Genomic DNA, 19110 nt, shown 5'->3' with positions numbered 1-19110 from the left:
AGATTTTGTGGCAACGGACAGCTCGAAAAGTTCAACTTGACTTGGCTAATACCCTCCCTAATTTTGCATCGGAAAAATCCCTGGCTCGAAGTGACGAAAGTTGGAAAGTTCTGCCGGTTCCGAGGCGGCTCCAGAACAGGCAGGTGGACATTGGTGACATGGCCCCTGCCAACACCGAGCGCTTTATCAAGGCCCTAAGGTCTTCGGCTCAGGGCATACAGGTAATAACTACATAGGGTACTGGGAACCGCATCCTCGAGTCACAGAGCTTTTTCATGAGCACGGTTTACTCCATTCATGAGTTAAATTATACTTGCAGTGCTTAATTTGTAACAAAAAAAAGTGCCCGGGCCCTCACCAGGAGGCCACTGCTGCTTGCACCACCCATTGCCCCTACCAATGCTGCTCATGACAGTCCCAACGCAACTATCAACTATCATACTCCTAAAAGTGTGACTATTCAAACTATTCTAGACCTCAAAGCTATAAGAATGGCATAAGCACTAGTAATAGTCATCTTAATGTATCTTGAAATATTAAGCATCTGTTGTTGTGCTCATCTCTAAATTAGACAGTCAGTACCACCATGGTACAGACTGTCAAAAGTACAGGTTTTGACAATTAAGCGCTGGTACTGAACACCGTTAACTACCGGCTCAAATTAAGCACTGTACTTGTGTAAATCACACATATCAAAAATTTGTAATATGACACCATATCAGTATTGTATTGGAATAAATCAAATTGGCTGAATTCACGTTTTGTGAAGCACTGAAGTTAGGTCCGTAAATGGCTTTGTGGATTATTTCGCTGTGTAGTTTGCTTTAGAAAATAGCTTACTGTTCTTATTTTTCATCAGTGAGTTGATAAACACCTGACAATGCATCTCAATTCTTGAAGATTGCAAGCAAGTGTTCACCAGTGTTTTTGCATCGATGCTGAACAATGTCATACATTCACCCCAGTACAGAGATCTGGGCCTAAATCCATTGTTTTTTGCTCCCAATGCCATTACAGTTAGACCCAGCCATATGGAGATTAGTTTTGACCCTGTTCCCCATGGTAACCGTCCAGCCCGACTGCCACGCCAGGTTCTACCTGGATTTGAAATAAGCATTCTAGGACCGGTTTCGGGGGTTCACCCCTTCATCCGCAAGACTAGCTTGACTCCAGTGGCATGGAGAGCACGGGCCGACCCACGTCTGGACATACCCCTCCCACTCAGGGTGACAAATGCAAAAAGAACAATTGGTGGACAGAATGCTGAACAATGTCATGAATTCACCCCAGTACAGAGATATGGGCATAACTCCTTCGTTTTTTTGCTCCCCATGCCATTCTAGTTTAGACCCAACCATATGCAAATCAGTCTTGACCCTGTTCCCCATGGGAACAGTCCAGCCCAAACTGCCAAGCCAGGTCTGCCCTGGACTATTCAAGACCGCCCTCAACAGTCACCATCACCGGCTCAAGGAAACCAAGAAAGTAGCCCTCACCACTTGCCTAGAGTCACCAGACTCCACCACATTGGCATCTAAGGCAAGGCTCTCGACTGGATCGCCTCCTTCCTCTCCAGACGAACTCAAATTATCCACCTTCCGCACCCAAAAACATAATCTGTGGTGTCCCCCAGGGATCCTCCCACTCTCTTCAACATCTACATGACTCTGGCTAACATCACCTGTGCCCATGGACTACACATCAGCTCCTACGCTGACGACACCCAACTCATCCTATACTTCTTAGGGGACCCAGACACCACAAGACTCAACTTCCAAACCACCATGACCAGCATCGCCACCTGGATGAAAACCAACTGCCTTAAACTTATTCGGAGAAGACGGAGGTCATCATCTTCAGAAACAAGCGTTCCCCTGGGATGACACCTGGTTGCCCTCCGCACTCGGCCCAGCACCCACCCACTGATCATGCCCACAACCTCAGAATCATCCTGGACGGCCACCTCACCATCAATCAACAGATCAACTCTGTCTCCGCCGCTTGCTTTCACACCCTCCGCATGCTCGGCAATATCTTCCTCTGAGCCCCATCTTAACCAGAAAGACAGTAACCCAGGCCCTAATCTCAAGTACGGAGATGCACCCTATGGTAAACGGCGTTTACTTAGCAGGCGTTACTTCGCATGCCGTTACTACGCGGACATTAGTAAGCACGCGTTGTTACTTAGAAAACCTTTACTACGCAAGTCGGAACAGCGACTTGCGTTAGGGGGGGGAAGGTGTTGGATTTAAAATCCAACACCTTCCCTAGTGTCCGCATAGACTGGAGTTGGAATAGTAAATTATACTATTCCAACATCCAGCACCCCCTACTGTAATTCGTTGTTCCGAATTGCGTAGGAAAGGAATGCGAACTAAAAACGCGGTCTTTCCACTGTCTGACTAAAGAGCGCCACTCCTCCTCCCTCGCCTTAGCCCAGGTCACACTCATCCGTTGGTGCCAAAGCGGGGGGGGGGAGGGGGCTCCTTCTCCTTCCTCACCGCAACGTCCTAGAACAACCCCACCCCTACACCCTCCCTGAGGGAATTCAGGAAGCAGCTAAAGACCTGGCTCTTCAACCTCCAGCTCTTTCCGACCGAGGATCGCTCAAACCCCACAGCGCCTGGAGACCCCCTCCCGGGGTGACAAGCCGCGCTATACAAGCCTCCATGATTGATTGGTGGTGTAGTCAACCCTGCCAACATCACAGCACCTTGTGAAACGTAATTCTTTTTCAAATACATCAGATTAATTTGTAGCCCTGTATTCAAGACACCTCAAACATGTTGCTTTAAGCATGCTCCCTGTGACAAATCTCTCACTTTAAGTCAGTCCTGACATTTTAACAGACATCACATTGCATTTTAGGTCTTGCCATTTTGATGTTAACCTTGTGACTCAGCTCAAACCTCAGCAGCAAAGTGCAGTTGGGTAAAAAGTCAAGATTAGATGAAGGTATCAAATATAACAATGCAACACATTGCAGCTAGGAATTTTTGTTGCCTGTAGCTACACTTTATCCTTGACGTTTAAATCCTGGGGTGTTTGGCAGGTGACCTGTTCTCAATACTGGCCTGTTACAAAAGGGAGCTGATTTATCACAGGGTTTACCCATCCTGTGTCTGTGAGTGAATGTTATAGTTCATATTGGCCAAAATTCTTATGAGCCAACCATTTCACCTATCATTGAGAGACTTAAACACTACCAAAACATCAAACATGATTTTACTATTCCCAGATTCTCTACAGTGTATAAACTAATTAGTGTGGACATCAAATATGTTTCTAAACCCTGCACCTTCAATTCAACACACAAAACTGAAAGAAACAAAAGCAAGAAGCAATATTTTAGTGAGATCCCTAAACAACAAACCTCAAGCAGAATAATCTTAATCCATTCTTTCTTGCTGCAATACTGTAAACAAAGTTACATTTTGTTGGCTCCTTTAAGAAGGAAATAACAATGACTCATTCTCTTTCTCTTTCCATTCTCTGAATGGCATTTATTTTGTAGTTGTGCAATAGCAGTTTTTACGTGTTTACTCAAATGAGGGTTGTTTTCCTTTCATTGGGGTTTTCACCTGTTGTCATAGGTTTAATCCTAAAACAAGATAGCCTACACATTTGCCAACACTTTTTGGATATCAGAAACATTACACACAAAGAAGCCAATCCTTTCCATGGAGATGCTTTTCTCCTAATTTTTAAAATATTTTTCTTCATGTGCCCGTAAGTAGTATGTATCTCAGAAATTACTGGTGGTGAGGGCCATATACTCAGGTATCCCCAATTTAATTACTAATTATTCGCTATGTACTTGAATGTGACATCTCTTGGGTCCCGAATACTCAAAAAATTAATTTTGAGCCGTACACCTCATAGAAGTTAAGATATAATGTTGTTTTAAAAAAAATATTTTTGGGGGCATTTTATTATTATTATTATTATTATTATTATTTGGAGTTTTATATCGCGCACGGTTACCCTTGAGCATCCCAGCGCTGTCCATAGATCAGACCACCACCCAACGCATGACACCTTAGACCGGGAACAAATGAGTTTTTAATAGTTTGCGAAAGCGCAGAGTATTGATCTCTGCCCGCAACCTAAGTGGAAGCGAGTTTCAGGCGGAAGCCGTATTCACTGAGAACCTTCTCCCTCCGGTGCGGGCTCGCCTTACTCTAAAAGACTGGAGAAGAAATTTATGATCCGAGCGAAGAGCCCTTGCTGCTTTATAGGGTCGGATCATGTTCCTGAGGATCACTGGACCCTTCCCCTGCAGACTCTTCTGTGCCATGCAGAGTGCTTTAAAGGTTACTCTTTCCCGCACCGGGAGCCAGTGCAGCGCCTTCAGTGCTGGTTTGGCAGACTGTCTTCTGGGAACATTGGTCAGCAGTCTGGCCGCTGCATTTTGCACCTGCTGCAATTTCTTAAATGTGGATTCCGGCGCACCCAAGAAAAGTGCATTACTGTAGTCCAGCCTCGAAATGATGAGCCCCTGTATAAGCAACTTACGGGAGGTCTCAGGGAGGAGTGACAGAATCCTGCGGGCTGACCGGAGCATACCAAAACATACACCGGCGGTCTTTTTGGCATGTGTTCTGAACGTCAGGTCCTGCTCCAGCCACACCCCCAGGCTCTTAATCTCCTTCTTCGGGCTGGGAGGAGCTCCCATGCAGTCGGGCCAACTACTGGGGGACAGGGCGAAGGAAGATTGACCTAAGATCATGAGCTCAGTCTTTGAGCCGTTCAGTTTAAGGGATGAATTACACATCCACCCAAACACTTCCTCCAGGCAGGAATGAAGCGCCGCAGGTTCTTTCTCTAGCTGAGAGAGCCCCACCACCATCTGCGTATCATCCGCGTAGCTGATGATGTTAAAGCCAAACGGAGACACCACATCCTCCAGGGGGGCCATATAGACGTTGAATAATGTAGGGCTCAACGACGAGCCCTGGGGAACCCCACACTGGAGGGCAAAGGGGGAAGACTTCTCATTTCCTTCCCATACTTCAAATGACCGTCCTCCTAAAAAGGAGGCAAGCCATCCCAGAGCCATCCCTGTGACACCCATCCCTTCCAGTCGCTGGAGTAGTACCTGATGATTCACGGTATCAAAAGCCGCACTCAGGTCCAGGAGGATCCTCCTGAATCCAGAATGCATCTGGCTTCCTCCACCATGCGTTACATTACAGAGTAAGTAATTTATATTTATTATCACGTCTTATCCACACCTAAAGTATAATTTGTGAGGACATAATCCAACAATATTGGTACCTTCAGTCCACTACTAATAGGTGCATACAAGAGATATATGTAGTGTGCAGCAACTCCTTCCCCCTGGATTCGATATTATCAGTAGCTGCGTGTCCTCAATAGCATTTATCCATGAGAAGTGGTGTGTCATTTCGTTGTCGGTGTCAGTGCGGCTGGGCGGGAAGTGTTGTACTGCCATTTAATAATCATATGTGGTAAAATATAACATATTGAAAACTAACAACATATAAACCATGGAACTCAACTAGCGCAGGTTGGGGGCGTATCAGAAGTTGTTCGCGAGGCGTATTATGGGTAGTAATCAATGTGGGATAATTTAGGTCAGGGCGACCCCGGCTGGTACTCGCGCCCAATACAGTTGTATGATTCCATGGCATGTCACCCGAGGGGGAGGGGGAGAAGAAGTGGGGGGGATGAGGCATGGGGAGAGGTCACACTCACTCTCTAGTTTTAATAAGGCCGCCCCCAGTGTTTTCCCATTGTTCTCAATTAAGATATATAGTTTACATGAGTAAGGACACATATTGGTTTGTTCTGAATGCACCTGACATCCTTGCTGAATGCACGTTACTAAATTCAGGCCATTTGTGTCACTGCATCTGCTTGACTTTGTACCGATTACCGCATGACCTAGCTGCATACAGAAAAAAGCTTTGTCAGAGCCTCGGTGCAGTGGCCACCAGAGGGCTACAGCCTGTGTTAAGGACTCTGAATAACGTACTGAAGACAAACGAGAAAAAAATAATAAATGAATGTGTTAAACATCAGTATGAGGGTGTAATTTATTCTAGTAAAATTATATCCTCATATATTCTAATTATAACAACAAACTAAAAGGTGCCCTTACTCATATAAACACTACATTTCAAATCTCAGGAAGGCATGAATTCAGAACCCCAGTATATTTGAAGTGTAATCATAGGAGAGCATTACAGCTGATGCAGTAGTGCCCAAATAAAAGAGAGACAAAGTAATGCCCGGATTATATATCGGTCACTTTGTTCCTATATAGCCCTTTTCTTCCTCTCTACAGGAGTCCTCCCCTTGGAAGCAAACACTCTGTTGCAAATACTAATAAGGTTCATTTTAACTAAACACTCTTTGGGACCTCCTGTGAGTCATATGTAGGACCGCTTGATGTCATGGCCTTTTTTGTCTTCTGCAAAATGTGTTAAAGCTAACGTAGAAAGTGGGAGGGAGGTATTTAGCTATTGTGCTAGGACGAGAACTACTTAAGTAGAGTAAGTAATCAAGAAATGAACTTCTTATCCTTCTTCCTTATCACTATACAACTAAATTAGAATATGCCAGAGAAGTTCTGGCTATCTTAAACTACAATGAGAATCAAACTCTATCCACACTTGTTAGGTTAAAGAAGAATCTAAAATAGGTAACCAGTGACATATAGAATTGAACTTTTTCTAGAGTCTTCTCTCAAGTTCTTGCTTGGAGGCACTGTGAATCCCAGTGAGGTCTGAGTTGCTCACTGACCTCCACGAAAGAATTGAAGAATTTGGGTTAGCCCAAGACACTGGGAAAAATAACAAAGTCAGTGGCACAGACATCCGTCTGACCTCAAACTTTGATCAGTTTGGAATTATTTGTGACTGTTCTAAGGACCGGTGCGAACTTGCCTGACTGAAGATGGTTGTGTAGCACTATCTATCACCTCCAGGGTTAAGCACACATTCAAAATGTCTGACCACAAAATGACTGAAGGGCCAAACAAGAACTCCGAGACACAGGAGAAAATGCTGCATGTTAACAGTCAGATCACAAAAATTATGAAATTTGGTCCATGAGAATTGAGAGCCTCATTGTGAAAAGACTCATTTTATGTGTTGCCCCATTACAACAGGTATCAATATATGCTGCAGTTTTCATCCAGGTTCTGATACTTGTGATAGCATCTGTCCCAGGTTGATACACAGGACCTAGTTTCACATTTGATCAACAGTATATTTATGTACTTATTATGCTAGAAACAAATAAGGTTGGTTTACAGCATGTTGGAAAGTGTATCTGTATACTTTTGAGCACCATCTGTACTGAACACAGACGAACGCTCCCAACTTCTTCCCAGCACATAAGCCCATCCATGATGCATGGGAGCCTCACGTGCTGTCTGGAGTTCACAGGAGGTCTAGTGTAGGCTTCCAAGTGAGTGGTTGGTAGTCCTTCACAAAACCACACTTCCAAAGAAGCATGTAGAGGGGGTGTTAAGTACAGGGAGTTAACTGCACTCAACCAGGCACAGGCCTTTGAAACAGCCTAAAGAAGTGTGTTTCACACTAGAGTCCAGACAAGGCATGGGGAAATAGACTTTACCAAACAAGGACCCCTCATTTGATTCGAAGAAAGGAAGCACAGGTCAAGCCTCCCATGGAAGATTGGCAAAATAGGAAGTGTTTGATGTGGGGGGCTCAGATCATGCCATCCCATAGGGGAATAGTTTGTTTAAACATATTTTTAAAGTAAAGTCAGCAAGGTCTCTGCCTTCAGGATGGGGATGCATCTCATTTATTTATAGTGTTGTTATAAAGAAGGCAGATTAACTCCAATTTACTTGGAGTTATTTCTAAGAAAATGAATGAAGTAATTAAGAACATTTAAAAAAAAATCATAGATGTAAACAAATAATAGGCGTAGAAACTATTTATTTTCCTTGTGTTTACAGTATTTATACATTTGCCAAGCCTTTAATATAATGCTAACCAGAGGTGATGCCTACATACAACAAGGATGCCTTTTTTGGAAGTGTATTGGTGTTTTAGACCTATTCCTCCAATTCTTCTTTACTGTTCTGGCATACAGGTGGATTTTGATGATGGAAACTGTCCAACATTCTTTAATCAAGTTAAAGGAATCTACAATATTTGCCAGGCTGTTAACCAAAAGTTTCCTGGTAAGAACATACATCTTGAACTGGGCCCTTGTGTAATTTGTTGAGTTATTGTGCTGGATGTGGTAACCAATTTGTTTTTGTCTTTTTTTAATCTAGATGTACCACCTATATCAAAAGCACCTGTATTAATGCTTAGACCACGAGCATGGAATATGGTTGAGCACAATATGATGGTATGTGTCTCTTAATTTTAAACCTGGTCTGTAGACTCCCAGTGATCAGCAACGTCTACTAAGGGGGTCTGTGACTGTTCAGAAAACTGAATAATATTAGCAGATTGATACGGTACATATACGTCAAAAATGCAAAATGTAAAAATCAATATTTTAAAATGCTCTATAAATGTTTTGAAACTAGAAATTGGAGGCTAAACATTAAGTTGGTATCCTTAGCTTGATTTGTGGGAGCAGTATAAGTACAGCAAACCGATTCTAGTATGGATAATTGGTAGGCTCAATTGAAACACTTTTATTACGAGCAAAAAAGGCAAAGTGATAAGCTAGAGCCATATTGCTATATCCTTTAGAAAAAAAGTACATTTTAAAAAACTCCAAAATTGCAATTCAAATTTTTATTTTGACTTTTGTATTTATTTGTTTGTGAATTTAACTATTTCATAACATATATTTGTTTGATGTATACTCGTTTCTGTAATTTTGTGTATCATATTAATTTCAATTCATAGAAATGTCTGAACCTGGGGTCTTTGGCTTCCAATAGTGCTTCCAAGGGGGTCGCCAGAAGTTAAATGGTTAGGAACCGCTGCTGTAGATCAAAATGAATAAGCCTATCCATTTGTTTTAAACATAATTTTATTGATTTTGGTAAGACAGACCGTAGCAGCGTATTACAAACTTCAGATCAATTGGTAGACAGTATAACAATACATCAGTAACATAGTGACCTTATTATCTTTGTTTTACAAATTTCTGGCGCGTGCGCCAGTTGACGTCATTTGTCTGTGGCCTACACTATTGTTCTACCATTAATCATAAGGGTTACATTGTTACATCTCTTAGAGTTTTCGCGAGATGGGGAACTAAACAAATAGAATATAACAGACCCCAACTTCCCACTTCCACCCACCCCCACCCCCCTTCCTGGCTCACCCATGTGAATTGAATCATTAGTCTAGATTGTGCATTCCATACCTTGGGTTGTCACACTTATGCCATGCTGTTTACAAGCAACTGGTTTATTGAACGGCGTAATGCATAAGGTAAATAACTGTGTGCATGCTTAGTTTGTTACTACTCTGTAGGGGGGAGAGGGGATGGCATGTTCTGGGTATTGGGGGGCTCAAAAGGATCAATGACTTTCAGTGTTTCCAGCATCTGATCCCATTCCATAGAAATGGGTATTTTACGGAGCCCTCGTAGTTGCTCTCTTCTAATAATAGCACTCTCCGCCTTGCCCCAATGGATCATCTCTTTGAGTCAGAAGTGTAGTGGAGGGGGGAATGCTGATTTCATCTCATTGTAGTGGCACGTTTGGCTATGAGAATAGCCATGTCTGCAAATCGATACTGTACTTTCTGGTTTTTCGGTCGGCGTTGCAGACCCAATAGACAACTCTCCGCTGTGTCCCACTCAGAGGTGCCTGTCGTTTCTCTTACCAATCATGTAACCTTAAACCAAAATTCCTTTAGGCGCGGGCATGCCCACAGCATGTGTCAGATTTGCATCCAGTGTCTGACATCTAGGACAGCAGACTTGTGTGTTAGAATATATACAATTAAGGCGGTGTGGGGTAAGGTATGCCCTGTGTAATATCATGTACTGAATGAATTTAAATTTAGTGTTATGGGACACTTTTTTAGGGAATTCCAGCAGGTAAGGCCAACCCTTATCAGTTAGGTCTCTGCCGAGGTCTCTCTTTCATTTTTCACATAGGGCCGTAAGAGAGGCCCCCACGTGAGCCCTAGTGCCCCAGTACAGCCACCTAATTAGATGGCGGTCTTCTCCCATCAGGTGTACAGCATAAATTAATCTGTGAGTAGGTGGCTCATTCCCATCCGGGGACTAGCGTTGTTTAATGTAGTGAGTGATGGTGGCATGTAGTATAAACAGTGTTTGGGAGACTCCCTGTGTGTGGGCAAAGTTCATGATCTGCTAATATACCATCTATATACCATCAATAAACAGTGCTCCTACAGTTGTCACTCCTTCTTGTTCCCATTGGGAGATAGTGCATCGAGTAATTAGTCCTGTTGCAGTGGGGATTCCCAGTAAAGGGGTATTAGGTGCATATTGGGGAGTCCGCCTGGTATATTGGAATGCCCTCCTCCAGTATAGTAGAGCTGTTCTAAGTAGAGGGGGTATGCTGGGGGGCATTCCAGTCCCAGGCAGTAGTAGTGGATGGAGAGTGCCCTGATTTAACTTTTGTGGTGTATAGCTGATTTGATATAAGTTGCGTCCAGCAAGCCAATATGACAGCCATTGCAGCTGCTTAGCCATGCAGTATGCGCGAAAGTCAGGAGCCCTGAATCCTCCTTCATCCGGCCTCAGTTGCATTTTAGCCAGGCTTACCCTTTTACGTCCCTTTCCCCAGATAAGATCTGATAGGAGGGAATCTAGTGTTCGGAAAACTATTGCGGAGATCAGAACCGGGAGATTAGCAAAAAAATACAATAATCGTGGGAGCACCACCATCTTAGAGATGGTTATTCTACCCTTCACTGATAGGGGTAATGATGTCCAAAAAAAGACTTGGGCCCGTAACGATCTAATCACTTCCATCAGGTTTTTTCCTATAAGGTCCTGAGGGGCCCTGTAAATCTGTATTCCCAGGCATTTGAAAGTTTGTGGAGCAATTGATAGAGTAAGTTGTCCGAATTTGATGGGCTGTAAGTCTTTTCTGTTCATTGATTGCCAGCCCTGAGATACCTTCGAATTGTCGGAATATGTGTGGGACGGGTTCTAGATCACCTGTTAGGTCATTTATATATAATATGAGGTCATCAGCATTTGCCGACACTATATGTACTGTTACTCCCAGTCGGATCCCTTTGATTTCTGGTTCCCTCCGAATTTTAATGAGTAGGGGTTCCAGAGCTAACACAAATAGCAGTAGCGACAAGGGGCAACCTTGTCGTGTACCTCTTACCACTGGATAAGGATGGGATATGTGGGAGCCAGTGCGGACCCGGGCTATATGTGCCGTGTATATGAGATTGACCCACTCCATATAGTCCAGTGGAATACCAAATCTTTCCATGGTTGCTACCATGTATTCCCAATTTAAAGTGTTGAATGCCTGTCGTAAATCTAGGGAGATACATCCAGTCTTGTGGGAGATCTCTTAGGCAGCCTCCATGACATAATGCAGACACCTGATGTTAAGGGATGTGTTACGGCCTGGAAGAAAACCGCATTGATCGATATGAACTAGTTTTGAGGGAGAGGGAAGAATACGGCGGGCCAGGATTTTGCTAAGTATTTTGTATTCAATGCGCCGCAGGGAAAGCAGACGGTACCCAGACATGTCTCATAGATCTCTGTTCGGCTTAGGGAGGGAGGTGACCAATGCTTGCATAGTAGTAAGTGGAAGGGAATGAGCCTCACAAGCTGATCTGTACAAGCATTCAAGGTGTGGAGTTAATTTATTGGCAAAGGTAGAATAGAATTCTGCCGGCAGACCATCCAGTCCCCGGGTCTTATTACATGGGAGCTCACAGATTGCCTCCTTGATTTCATCCCTTGTGATGGGGGTGTCTAATTTCTTCTGGGCAGCCGCCGTTAATTTGGGGTAGGTCAAGCCATCGAGGAATGTCTCTATTTGCTCAGGTATTGCAGCTGTGGGGGCACTATACAATGTCTCATAATAGTTACTGAAAGCAAGATTGATTTCTGCCTGTGCGTGCACAATGGTGCCGTCTGGTAAAGCCACTTCATGTATAGGGACAGGGGGAGGTGTTTCTAGCAGCAGTCGCACTAGCAGGGTACCTTATTTATCCGCTTCTGCATGTTTGTGTTGAGTGAAAGTCCAATAGTCAATCGATCGGAGTTACTCAAGGAGTTCTGTGTGTCGTATTCGCCCTTATTGCAAGTTCATTTGTTTGGAGGGGTCTTTACTCGCATCTTGTTCAAGTGCATTTAGAGAGGCCTCAAGAGTCGTTAGGTTTTTATGTACCTCCTGGCGGGCCTCCCACCGTCATCCCTATAGCTGTGCCTTGGATCACTGATTTAAATGCATCCCATTCTATTAAGCGAGAAGAGGCAGAGTTAGCATTTTCGCTAAAATAATTTGTGATAGTCGAGCCAAGTTTGTCACGGAAGACACCGTCTTCCAACATCTGTGGCCAAAGTCTCCAAGTAGGAACAGGGGTAGGTATTTTCCCCCAGTTTAAGGTGATCTCAAGCGGATTATGATCAGAGAGAGTTTTCCCAAGATACGTAGTCTGGGAGATTTGGGGTGTAATGGCAAGGGAGCAGAATATTCTATCTAATCTAGTATGTAGTTTCTGTGGTGGGGAATAGAAGGAATATTCTTAGTTGGTAGGGTGTAGGAGACGCTGTATGTCTTTTATCGCCCAGCCCTCTGCCCAAGTCCGCAAACATTCTGCATGCTTAATTGAAGCGGCTCCCTGAATGGGGGGGGGTGGGTAACAGTCCAGCTGGACATCTAGGATGGAATTGTAGTCACCACCAAGTACCCATGGAAATTGTGCCCAATCCACCAACACCGTGTTCAGATCGGTGAGAAATTTGTCTTGCTCATAATTTGGGGCATATATACTGTCGATAACAATATGTATGCCATCTAACGTACGGTGTATCAGTACGTATCTCCCTTTAGTGTCTGTGCGCTGCTCAGTAATCACAAACGGAACCCCATGTCTAACCCATATAAGTGTCCGTTTCACGAATGCAGAATATGAGGTGGTGAATATTTGGCCCCTCAATTTTTTGCGTAGTTTAACTGCTTCGGAGTCAGTGAGATGGGTTTCTTGGAGTAGGGCAATCTGTGCTTTCCGTCTGTTTAGTTGTGCATGGATCCGATGGCGCCTATGCACTGAGCCCATCCCTGTAACATTCCAAGTTATCACCTTATATTTACCCAAGGCAGCCATAGAAAATTACATGTAAGCACTATGTGCCCTAGTCCGTGCAACGAGCGGCATGTGCAATGGAATGTGGGGTGAGCCAGGAACCCAACAGAACCATATTAACTAAAACTCCCAATACTAGGACTAGCGCAAGAACGAAGCTGGTCCAAACAATATTTAAAACAGTCTGAACTCCCATTCGGTTACTGTATGCATTTACTGCAGGGGGCGGGGAGGTTCCTGTCCGTTGCATAGTACTTAAACCCAATACGAAGCTACTCACATGGCAGGACCCTAAAACGAAGGAAGATTAGAGGGAACTGGGGAGAGATAGAAATTATACATTTACATTAACGATGTCTTACTTTCCTCCATCATGGTCGTGGACAATGTTCACAGGGCGTCTCTCTCGGGATCTGCGTATTCTTAACCAAATAAGTCCTGCACGATTTGTGGAGTGATCGAGGGAAAGAGTGGGTCGTTACTTTCAGAGTCAGAGTGCATTGGGTTGTCATCAGATTGTTCCGACGATGGCAGGGGATTGGCCTCCCATATGGCAGCAGCTGCTGCCAGTGCCGACTCCTGTTAAAGTGAAGGGTTTTTTACTGTGAGTCTGCGAGTCGAACAGTTCCAACGCGCTCCCCGTCCTGGTGCTTGTTTTGAATCCTGGTGTGTCCTCTGCTCGATACCTTCCAGCGCTTGAGAGAAGAGGGTAGCTTCCAGCCAGTCATTTGCTTCTTCCGGACTGTCGAAGAAGTGTGACTTTTGATTGTAGATAATTTTCAATTGGGCAGGGAGCAATAGGGCATATTTAAGATTTAAGGCTTGGAGTTTCTTCTTCAAAAGCTGATAGGAGGTGCGTTGTCTTTGGACCAGAACTGTGTAATCTGGATATAAAGAGATCCAATGGTTCTCGTATTGCATGGATGTTTTCTCCCTGGCCTTTTGCAGCAGGAGATCACGGTCCTTGTAGTATAAAACACGGGCTATCATCGGTCTTGTTGGCGCCCCCGCTTTTGCACTATCTGTTAGGATTCGGTGTGCTCTCTCTACACAGAAGAAATTCGATAGACCCTCCTGGGCTATCTGGTCCCGCAGCCACTGCTCCATGAACTGGGTCGCATTAGGGCCTTCTGAGCATTCCGGCTGGCTTATTACGCGGATGTTGTTGCGTCGTGCTCTGCCTTCTGCATCCTCCACTCTATCAAGGAGACTTGTTAATTGTTGTTGCATTTTCGATATGTGTTCTGTGTGTTCTTTATGTTGTGGCAGCAACTTCGTCAGAGTTTTTTTGTTATTGTTAACTGTAGCGGATAGTTTTGCATGGTCAGTCTTTAGGAGGGTAAAGCCCGTAGTGAGAGAACCTATTTGTTGCTCTATAGATTTCCTTGAGTCTCGTATTTCCTGTACAATTAGGTCTAATTTGTCAGGGGTAGGGTCCATATTAGTCGGTGGGATGCAGTTTAGCGAGGGTGCCTGGGAAGTCGTGTCAGATTCCTCCTGGGATGGCAGGTCAGCAGGCGGCATTTCGGATGTTTTACCTTTCGTGTGCCCCATTATGTCGTAATCAGCAGGTATACAGTAATGTTATTGCTGCCAGCAAGGCGGCACCACCGCGTTGTTCTTTATGTTGTGAGACGGCCGGGAGGGGGGGTGTGGGAGAAGAGGGAGACAGGCCCAGGGAATCACCTATGGTATAAAGGAACAATTCCTGTTTTAATCTCGGCTTGCTATTCTGATCTCTTGTGCCTTGAGCATGTGGTAGAGTTCACTAGGTGTGCTCGCAGTATAAACATGTGCTGGGGGACTCAAGACAGCGAGCCGGTTGTAGAGCAGATAGGACCAGTAGATAGGGCATGTCTGGAATGGTTATGAGTCCTAAAAGCCGGGTATCAGTATTTTAATGCAGGATCTTGTAGCTTTTTTTTTTTTAAACCCTCTGGATCAGACTTGGCACAACAGGAACCTCTTCCCTTATATATATCTGTGGGACCAGAACATCAGACAGTCCGCAAAGCTGATTGTTCTCTTATAGCACTGGAAAGTTGCAAGCACAAGGGCCGGTAGAGCCCCGGCATCATTATTCTGCTCCGTAGTGCAGGAGAGGAGCGGTTGTCAGCACGCCCTGGCCACTGCGAGCGTGCTTTTGTGTGTGGTCCCCTCCAGCTTCACTCCAGTCTCAGTAACACGCTTGTATGTCTCAGAGCTCTGCCGGTTTATCACCCTGTCCAGCCGTGGATCCACCACATCTTGACGCAACCTGGTGAGTGAAGCGCAGCATGAAGGGCCACATGGTGTGGGAGCCCAACTCCAGGGGCAGCGCGCTGAAGCCTGGGTACATTTAGGCTATTAATACAGGCCCACGTTGTATCAGAGGTATCCTGCTTATCGGTCCAGTGTAAATCAAGGCAGTGTCAGGGTAGCCCACAGCAGCCCTGCGGCCCCACAACAGCGCCAAGCAGTCGCAGGTCCATGCCAGGGGTGGAAACCTCGCTTCGCAGCGTCGTACGGGGGATCGCCGACTCAACGGGTCTCCCAGGACGTGCAACCGCGCGCAGGCCTCTTCAGCTTCGCCCAGATCTTAGCGGATATGGAACGGGACCAAGGCCGATGCCGATGTGTCGCAGAGTGTAATGGCGGGAGGGGGCTCTACGTTCCAGGGCACCCCGATCAGGGCTTTGGCAGTCTCAGTGGGCCTCAGGCCGCAGCATCCGTCCAAAGCTAGTTCCGCTCCATCTGCACCGCAGCAGCAGGCAGCGCAGGCCGCCGATCCACCACAGGCCCCACCACCGCCATCGTTGTCAGCAGTGCCCATCGCACGGCACCGCCAGGAGGACCTGTATCAGTCTTGGGGGCTCCAAAGCAACACAGCCCGGCAGGCTCCCGAACGGGTCTACACCTGAGTCAGAGGCGGCGCCAGGTCCCTCCGCTCAGGGCGGATTCGAAGTGAGCACGCAGTGTGGCGTCAGTTCTTCGGCCAGGGCCGCGCCATAGTTCGTGCCTCCACAGAGTCGCCCTTTTCTTAGCGTATTGCCTTTATGGCTGTGTGAGAGGAGGGGGTAAGATTAAGGGTAGATGGCCCCCAGTGCCTGTGGTATCATTAGGATTAATGGGTCCTGCATCGGAGCACCGTCAATTTACAGCCGCCATGTTCGTCAGTTAGCCACGCCCCCTGAATAAGCCTATACATTACGAAGATTAACAACTCCTTGTCCAGTACGCAGAACTACTTAGGCAACATATAAGTTCCTTATAAATTTCAAAACCTGTCCTGTTCGTAATTGTATGCTTTTCAAAGACATTTCTGACATATTTCCTAACTACAGTTATTCAGCATTTACCCATACCAGAGAATATGCATACCTAGGGCTATGAAATTAGAACATTTCAAAAAATATATTTGTAACTTTTTTTTGTGTGGAAAATTGCATTATTTATGAAAGGTCTTGTTTTGTTGTGATCTATGAAGATAGACACCTGGAGCCAGGAGGTAATATTAAGCCTTCTTTATTCAGTCTCCAGTACAGGTCACATCTGTCTTGACTCCAGCCAGCCTAGTGTGGTACCAGCCCCACCAGGAGCAGCCTGCCTAGCTGCTCAGCCCATCTCTAACTGCCAACACGCATCCACTCACACACCCAGGCATTCCATGCATCACAGGCACACCAACATTCCATGACCATCTCACGCTCTGGCTGAGCAGCTAGAGGCAGCAGGGCTGGAGTACATGTTATACAATTAAGTAGGGTATAACATTATCCCTTTTTCTTCAAAGAAAACGAAAAATGAAAGTAATATAACATCAAGCAAGAACTATAAACAAGAAAAATAAATAATGGTACAAGTCTCACGGATGCAGCAATAAAGATAAAACATCGCAGGAGAAAGAACCATTAAAGCAAGAAAGGATGAGAAAGAGATTATAAAACATTTTGAAATGTAAGCAAAAGCGTAACATTACACGAAATACATTTCGTAGCATTTTGTATCATACACTGTGACGTAATGTTCTATAACGCAAAGGGTAAAAGACCCCACAACACCAATGCCCAGAAGCATAACATAGAGTAGCGCTAAAGGTAGAATACCCAGCAACTACAATCCCAAGAGAAAGGGAAACAAACATGTATATGGGTCGTCACCCATAAAAACGCCCGTGAAGGGATGTACAATAGTACTGCGCGCAACTGTTAATGGACTAAACCATATCCCAACCCAGTGTAAGGGTTAACCTAGGTACTGTGTATATATGGGAACTAACCCATGGTCCAACCCCCTTGTAGAGGTTACATACCCCCATGTGGGAGTAACAAAACATAAATGCGAAAAGAGCTCCTAACCCCCTTGTGGAGGTTACATACCCCCTTGTGGGAGCACAAAACAGAGAAATGTAATGGGGAATTAAGCCCACAACCATCCCTCGTGTATGGTAATGATGTGATGACCAACCACAAGAACTATAAACAGGAAATAAAGGAAGACCCATCCCTCGAAAAACAAACTTGTGGCATCACGACTTTTTTTTACTGTTACTAAGCTAACATTAAAACCATTCCGTTATCTGTAGAGCACTGGTGCACTGTGCCCCACGCCGGTGAGCGATATCTCACCCGAGTTGTGAGAGATCTAGACTTTCCCTACGTAAGGAAATAGAAAAAAAACACAATCACTAGTGTGCGGAGTCACACAAATCAGCACTGCACTGTGGGGACAGGAACAACGTACGCCACCTACAACCAAGACCAGTACATAAGGAAAAAAAACACATTACAAATCTAGAACAATAGTTCTTGACAGCACTACATCTTCAATCCGTGGCAGATAAGAATTACAGGACACCTCAGAACCCATATCTTAATGGATCGAAAATAAAATAGTGAGCAAACATGTAACTTAACCCAAATGGACTCAATCGAAAAGATTACTCCTGGTTCAGGCGAGATGGGAGATCTTAAGAATTCCCACATCAGTCATTACCTCCAGAGAAACAACTCCGACATACATGAAACGGAGGATTCCACTCAGAGGATGTCCAGACGACGTTATACTGTCATGTCCAAACACCAAACGTACCGCGAAATCCATGGACACGATGAGGCTACCCAAAAACAGTAATAATAAGAAGACAGCTGAATGTACCTTTCTCTTTCATAGGAAAAACTTGAAACAAACAGCTTTATCCTCAAAGTGCTGAAAAAAACCACCGCCAAAGATGAAGTAAGCTGACAGACCTGAGCTGCACCATGCCGCACTGGACCTCCAAAAGGAACCTCTCACAAGATGACGATTTCTCAACTGCTTCCCCAGATGAAAACACTGTGTGGTCCCCGGACTCCATAGAGTACAATGAAAACTTTATTGCGGAAAAAAAAAACAACAACGTGGTTGGCAAGATGCGGAAAAGGCCGCCAACCACAAGATGGTGGCACGTTAGCTGACGTGCTGCCGGATGGCTCTCAGCACGTCTGTGCATACACGGCATGGAAGCACGCAACCGAAAACAGGCAATTTCTCCCAGCGTCACAAAGATCCTCAGAGACATCATGGGTGCAGGTAAGACTGAGCGCAAGCTGGAAACTGCACGCGGGCTAGGAACAGCGCGCGCCAAGATTTTAAACCGCTAAACAGTGGTTGAACTGACCCAAAGTACAGCGCCAATAGGCTCACCTCAAAAACGCTGAAAAGTGTGTAATTTGACAATTCCCTCTGTATCTTGCCGCATAACAAGTAGAAAAGGGCCAATAAACAAAACTCCCCTACCAGTGCAGCGTCGTGTAAACAGCAGGGTCGTGTGTGGACACCGTGGTTTGCCAAACTGTGCACCAACTGCAAAACGCTGCTAAATCTTGTGCTTGCACCAAAGTAAACAGGAACCACAAGT

General features: G+C 45.1%; 1 protein-coding gene across 2 annotated transcripts in view; it reads left to right on the top strand.

Moving 5' to 3' along the window:
- The window catches only part of LOC146862321 (ureidoglycolate lyase-like), a 368574-nt gene that overhangs the window by 143135 nt on the left and 206329 nt on the right, over positions 1-19110 (top strand). For both annotated transcript variants that reach the window (XM_085641525.1, XM_085641524.1), the window contains exons 3-5: positions 3-221; positions 8092-8182; positions 8279-8355. In XM_085641525.1, coding sequence (XP_085497651.1) covers positions 3-221; positions 8092-8182; positions 8279-8355 — 387 coding nt within the window. The remainder of the gene's footprint in view (positions 1-2; positions 222-8091; positions 8183-8278; positions 8356-19110) is intronic.

The sequence above is a fragment of the Triturus cristatus genome, chromosome 2_2 (genome assembly GCF_964204655.1).
Source record: "Triturus cristatus chromosome 2_2, aTriCri1.1, whole genome shotgun sequence".
NCBI classification, from domain to species: domain Eukaryota; kingdom Metazoa; phylum Chordata; class Amphibia; order Caudata; family Salamandridae; genus Triturus; species Triturus cristatus.
The sequence above is the reverse complement of the archived record's forward strand: the minus strand, read 5'-3'. Positions and strand labels throughout refer to the sequence as shown.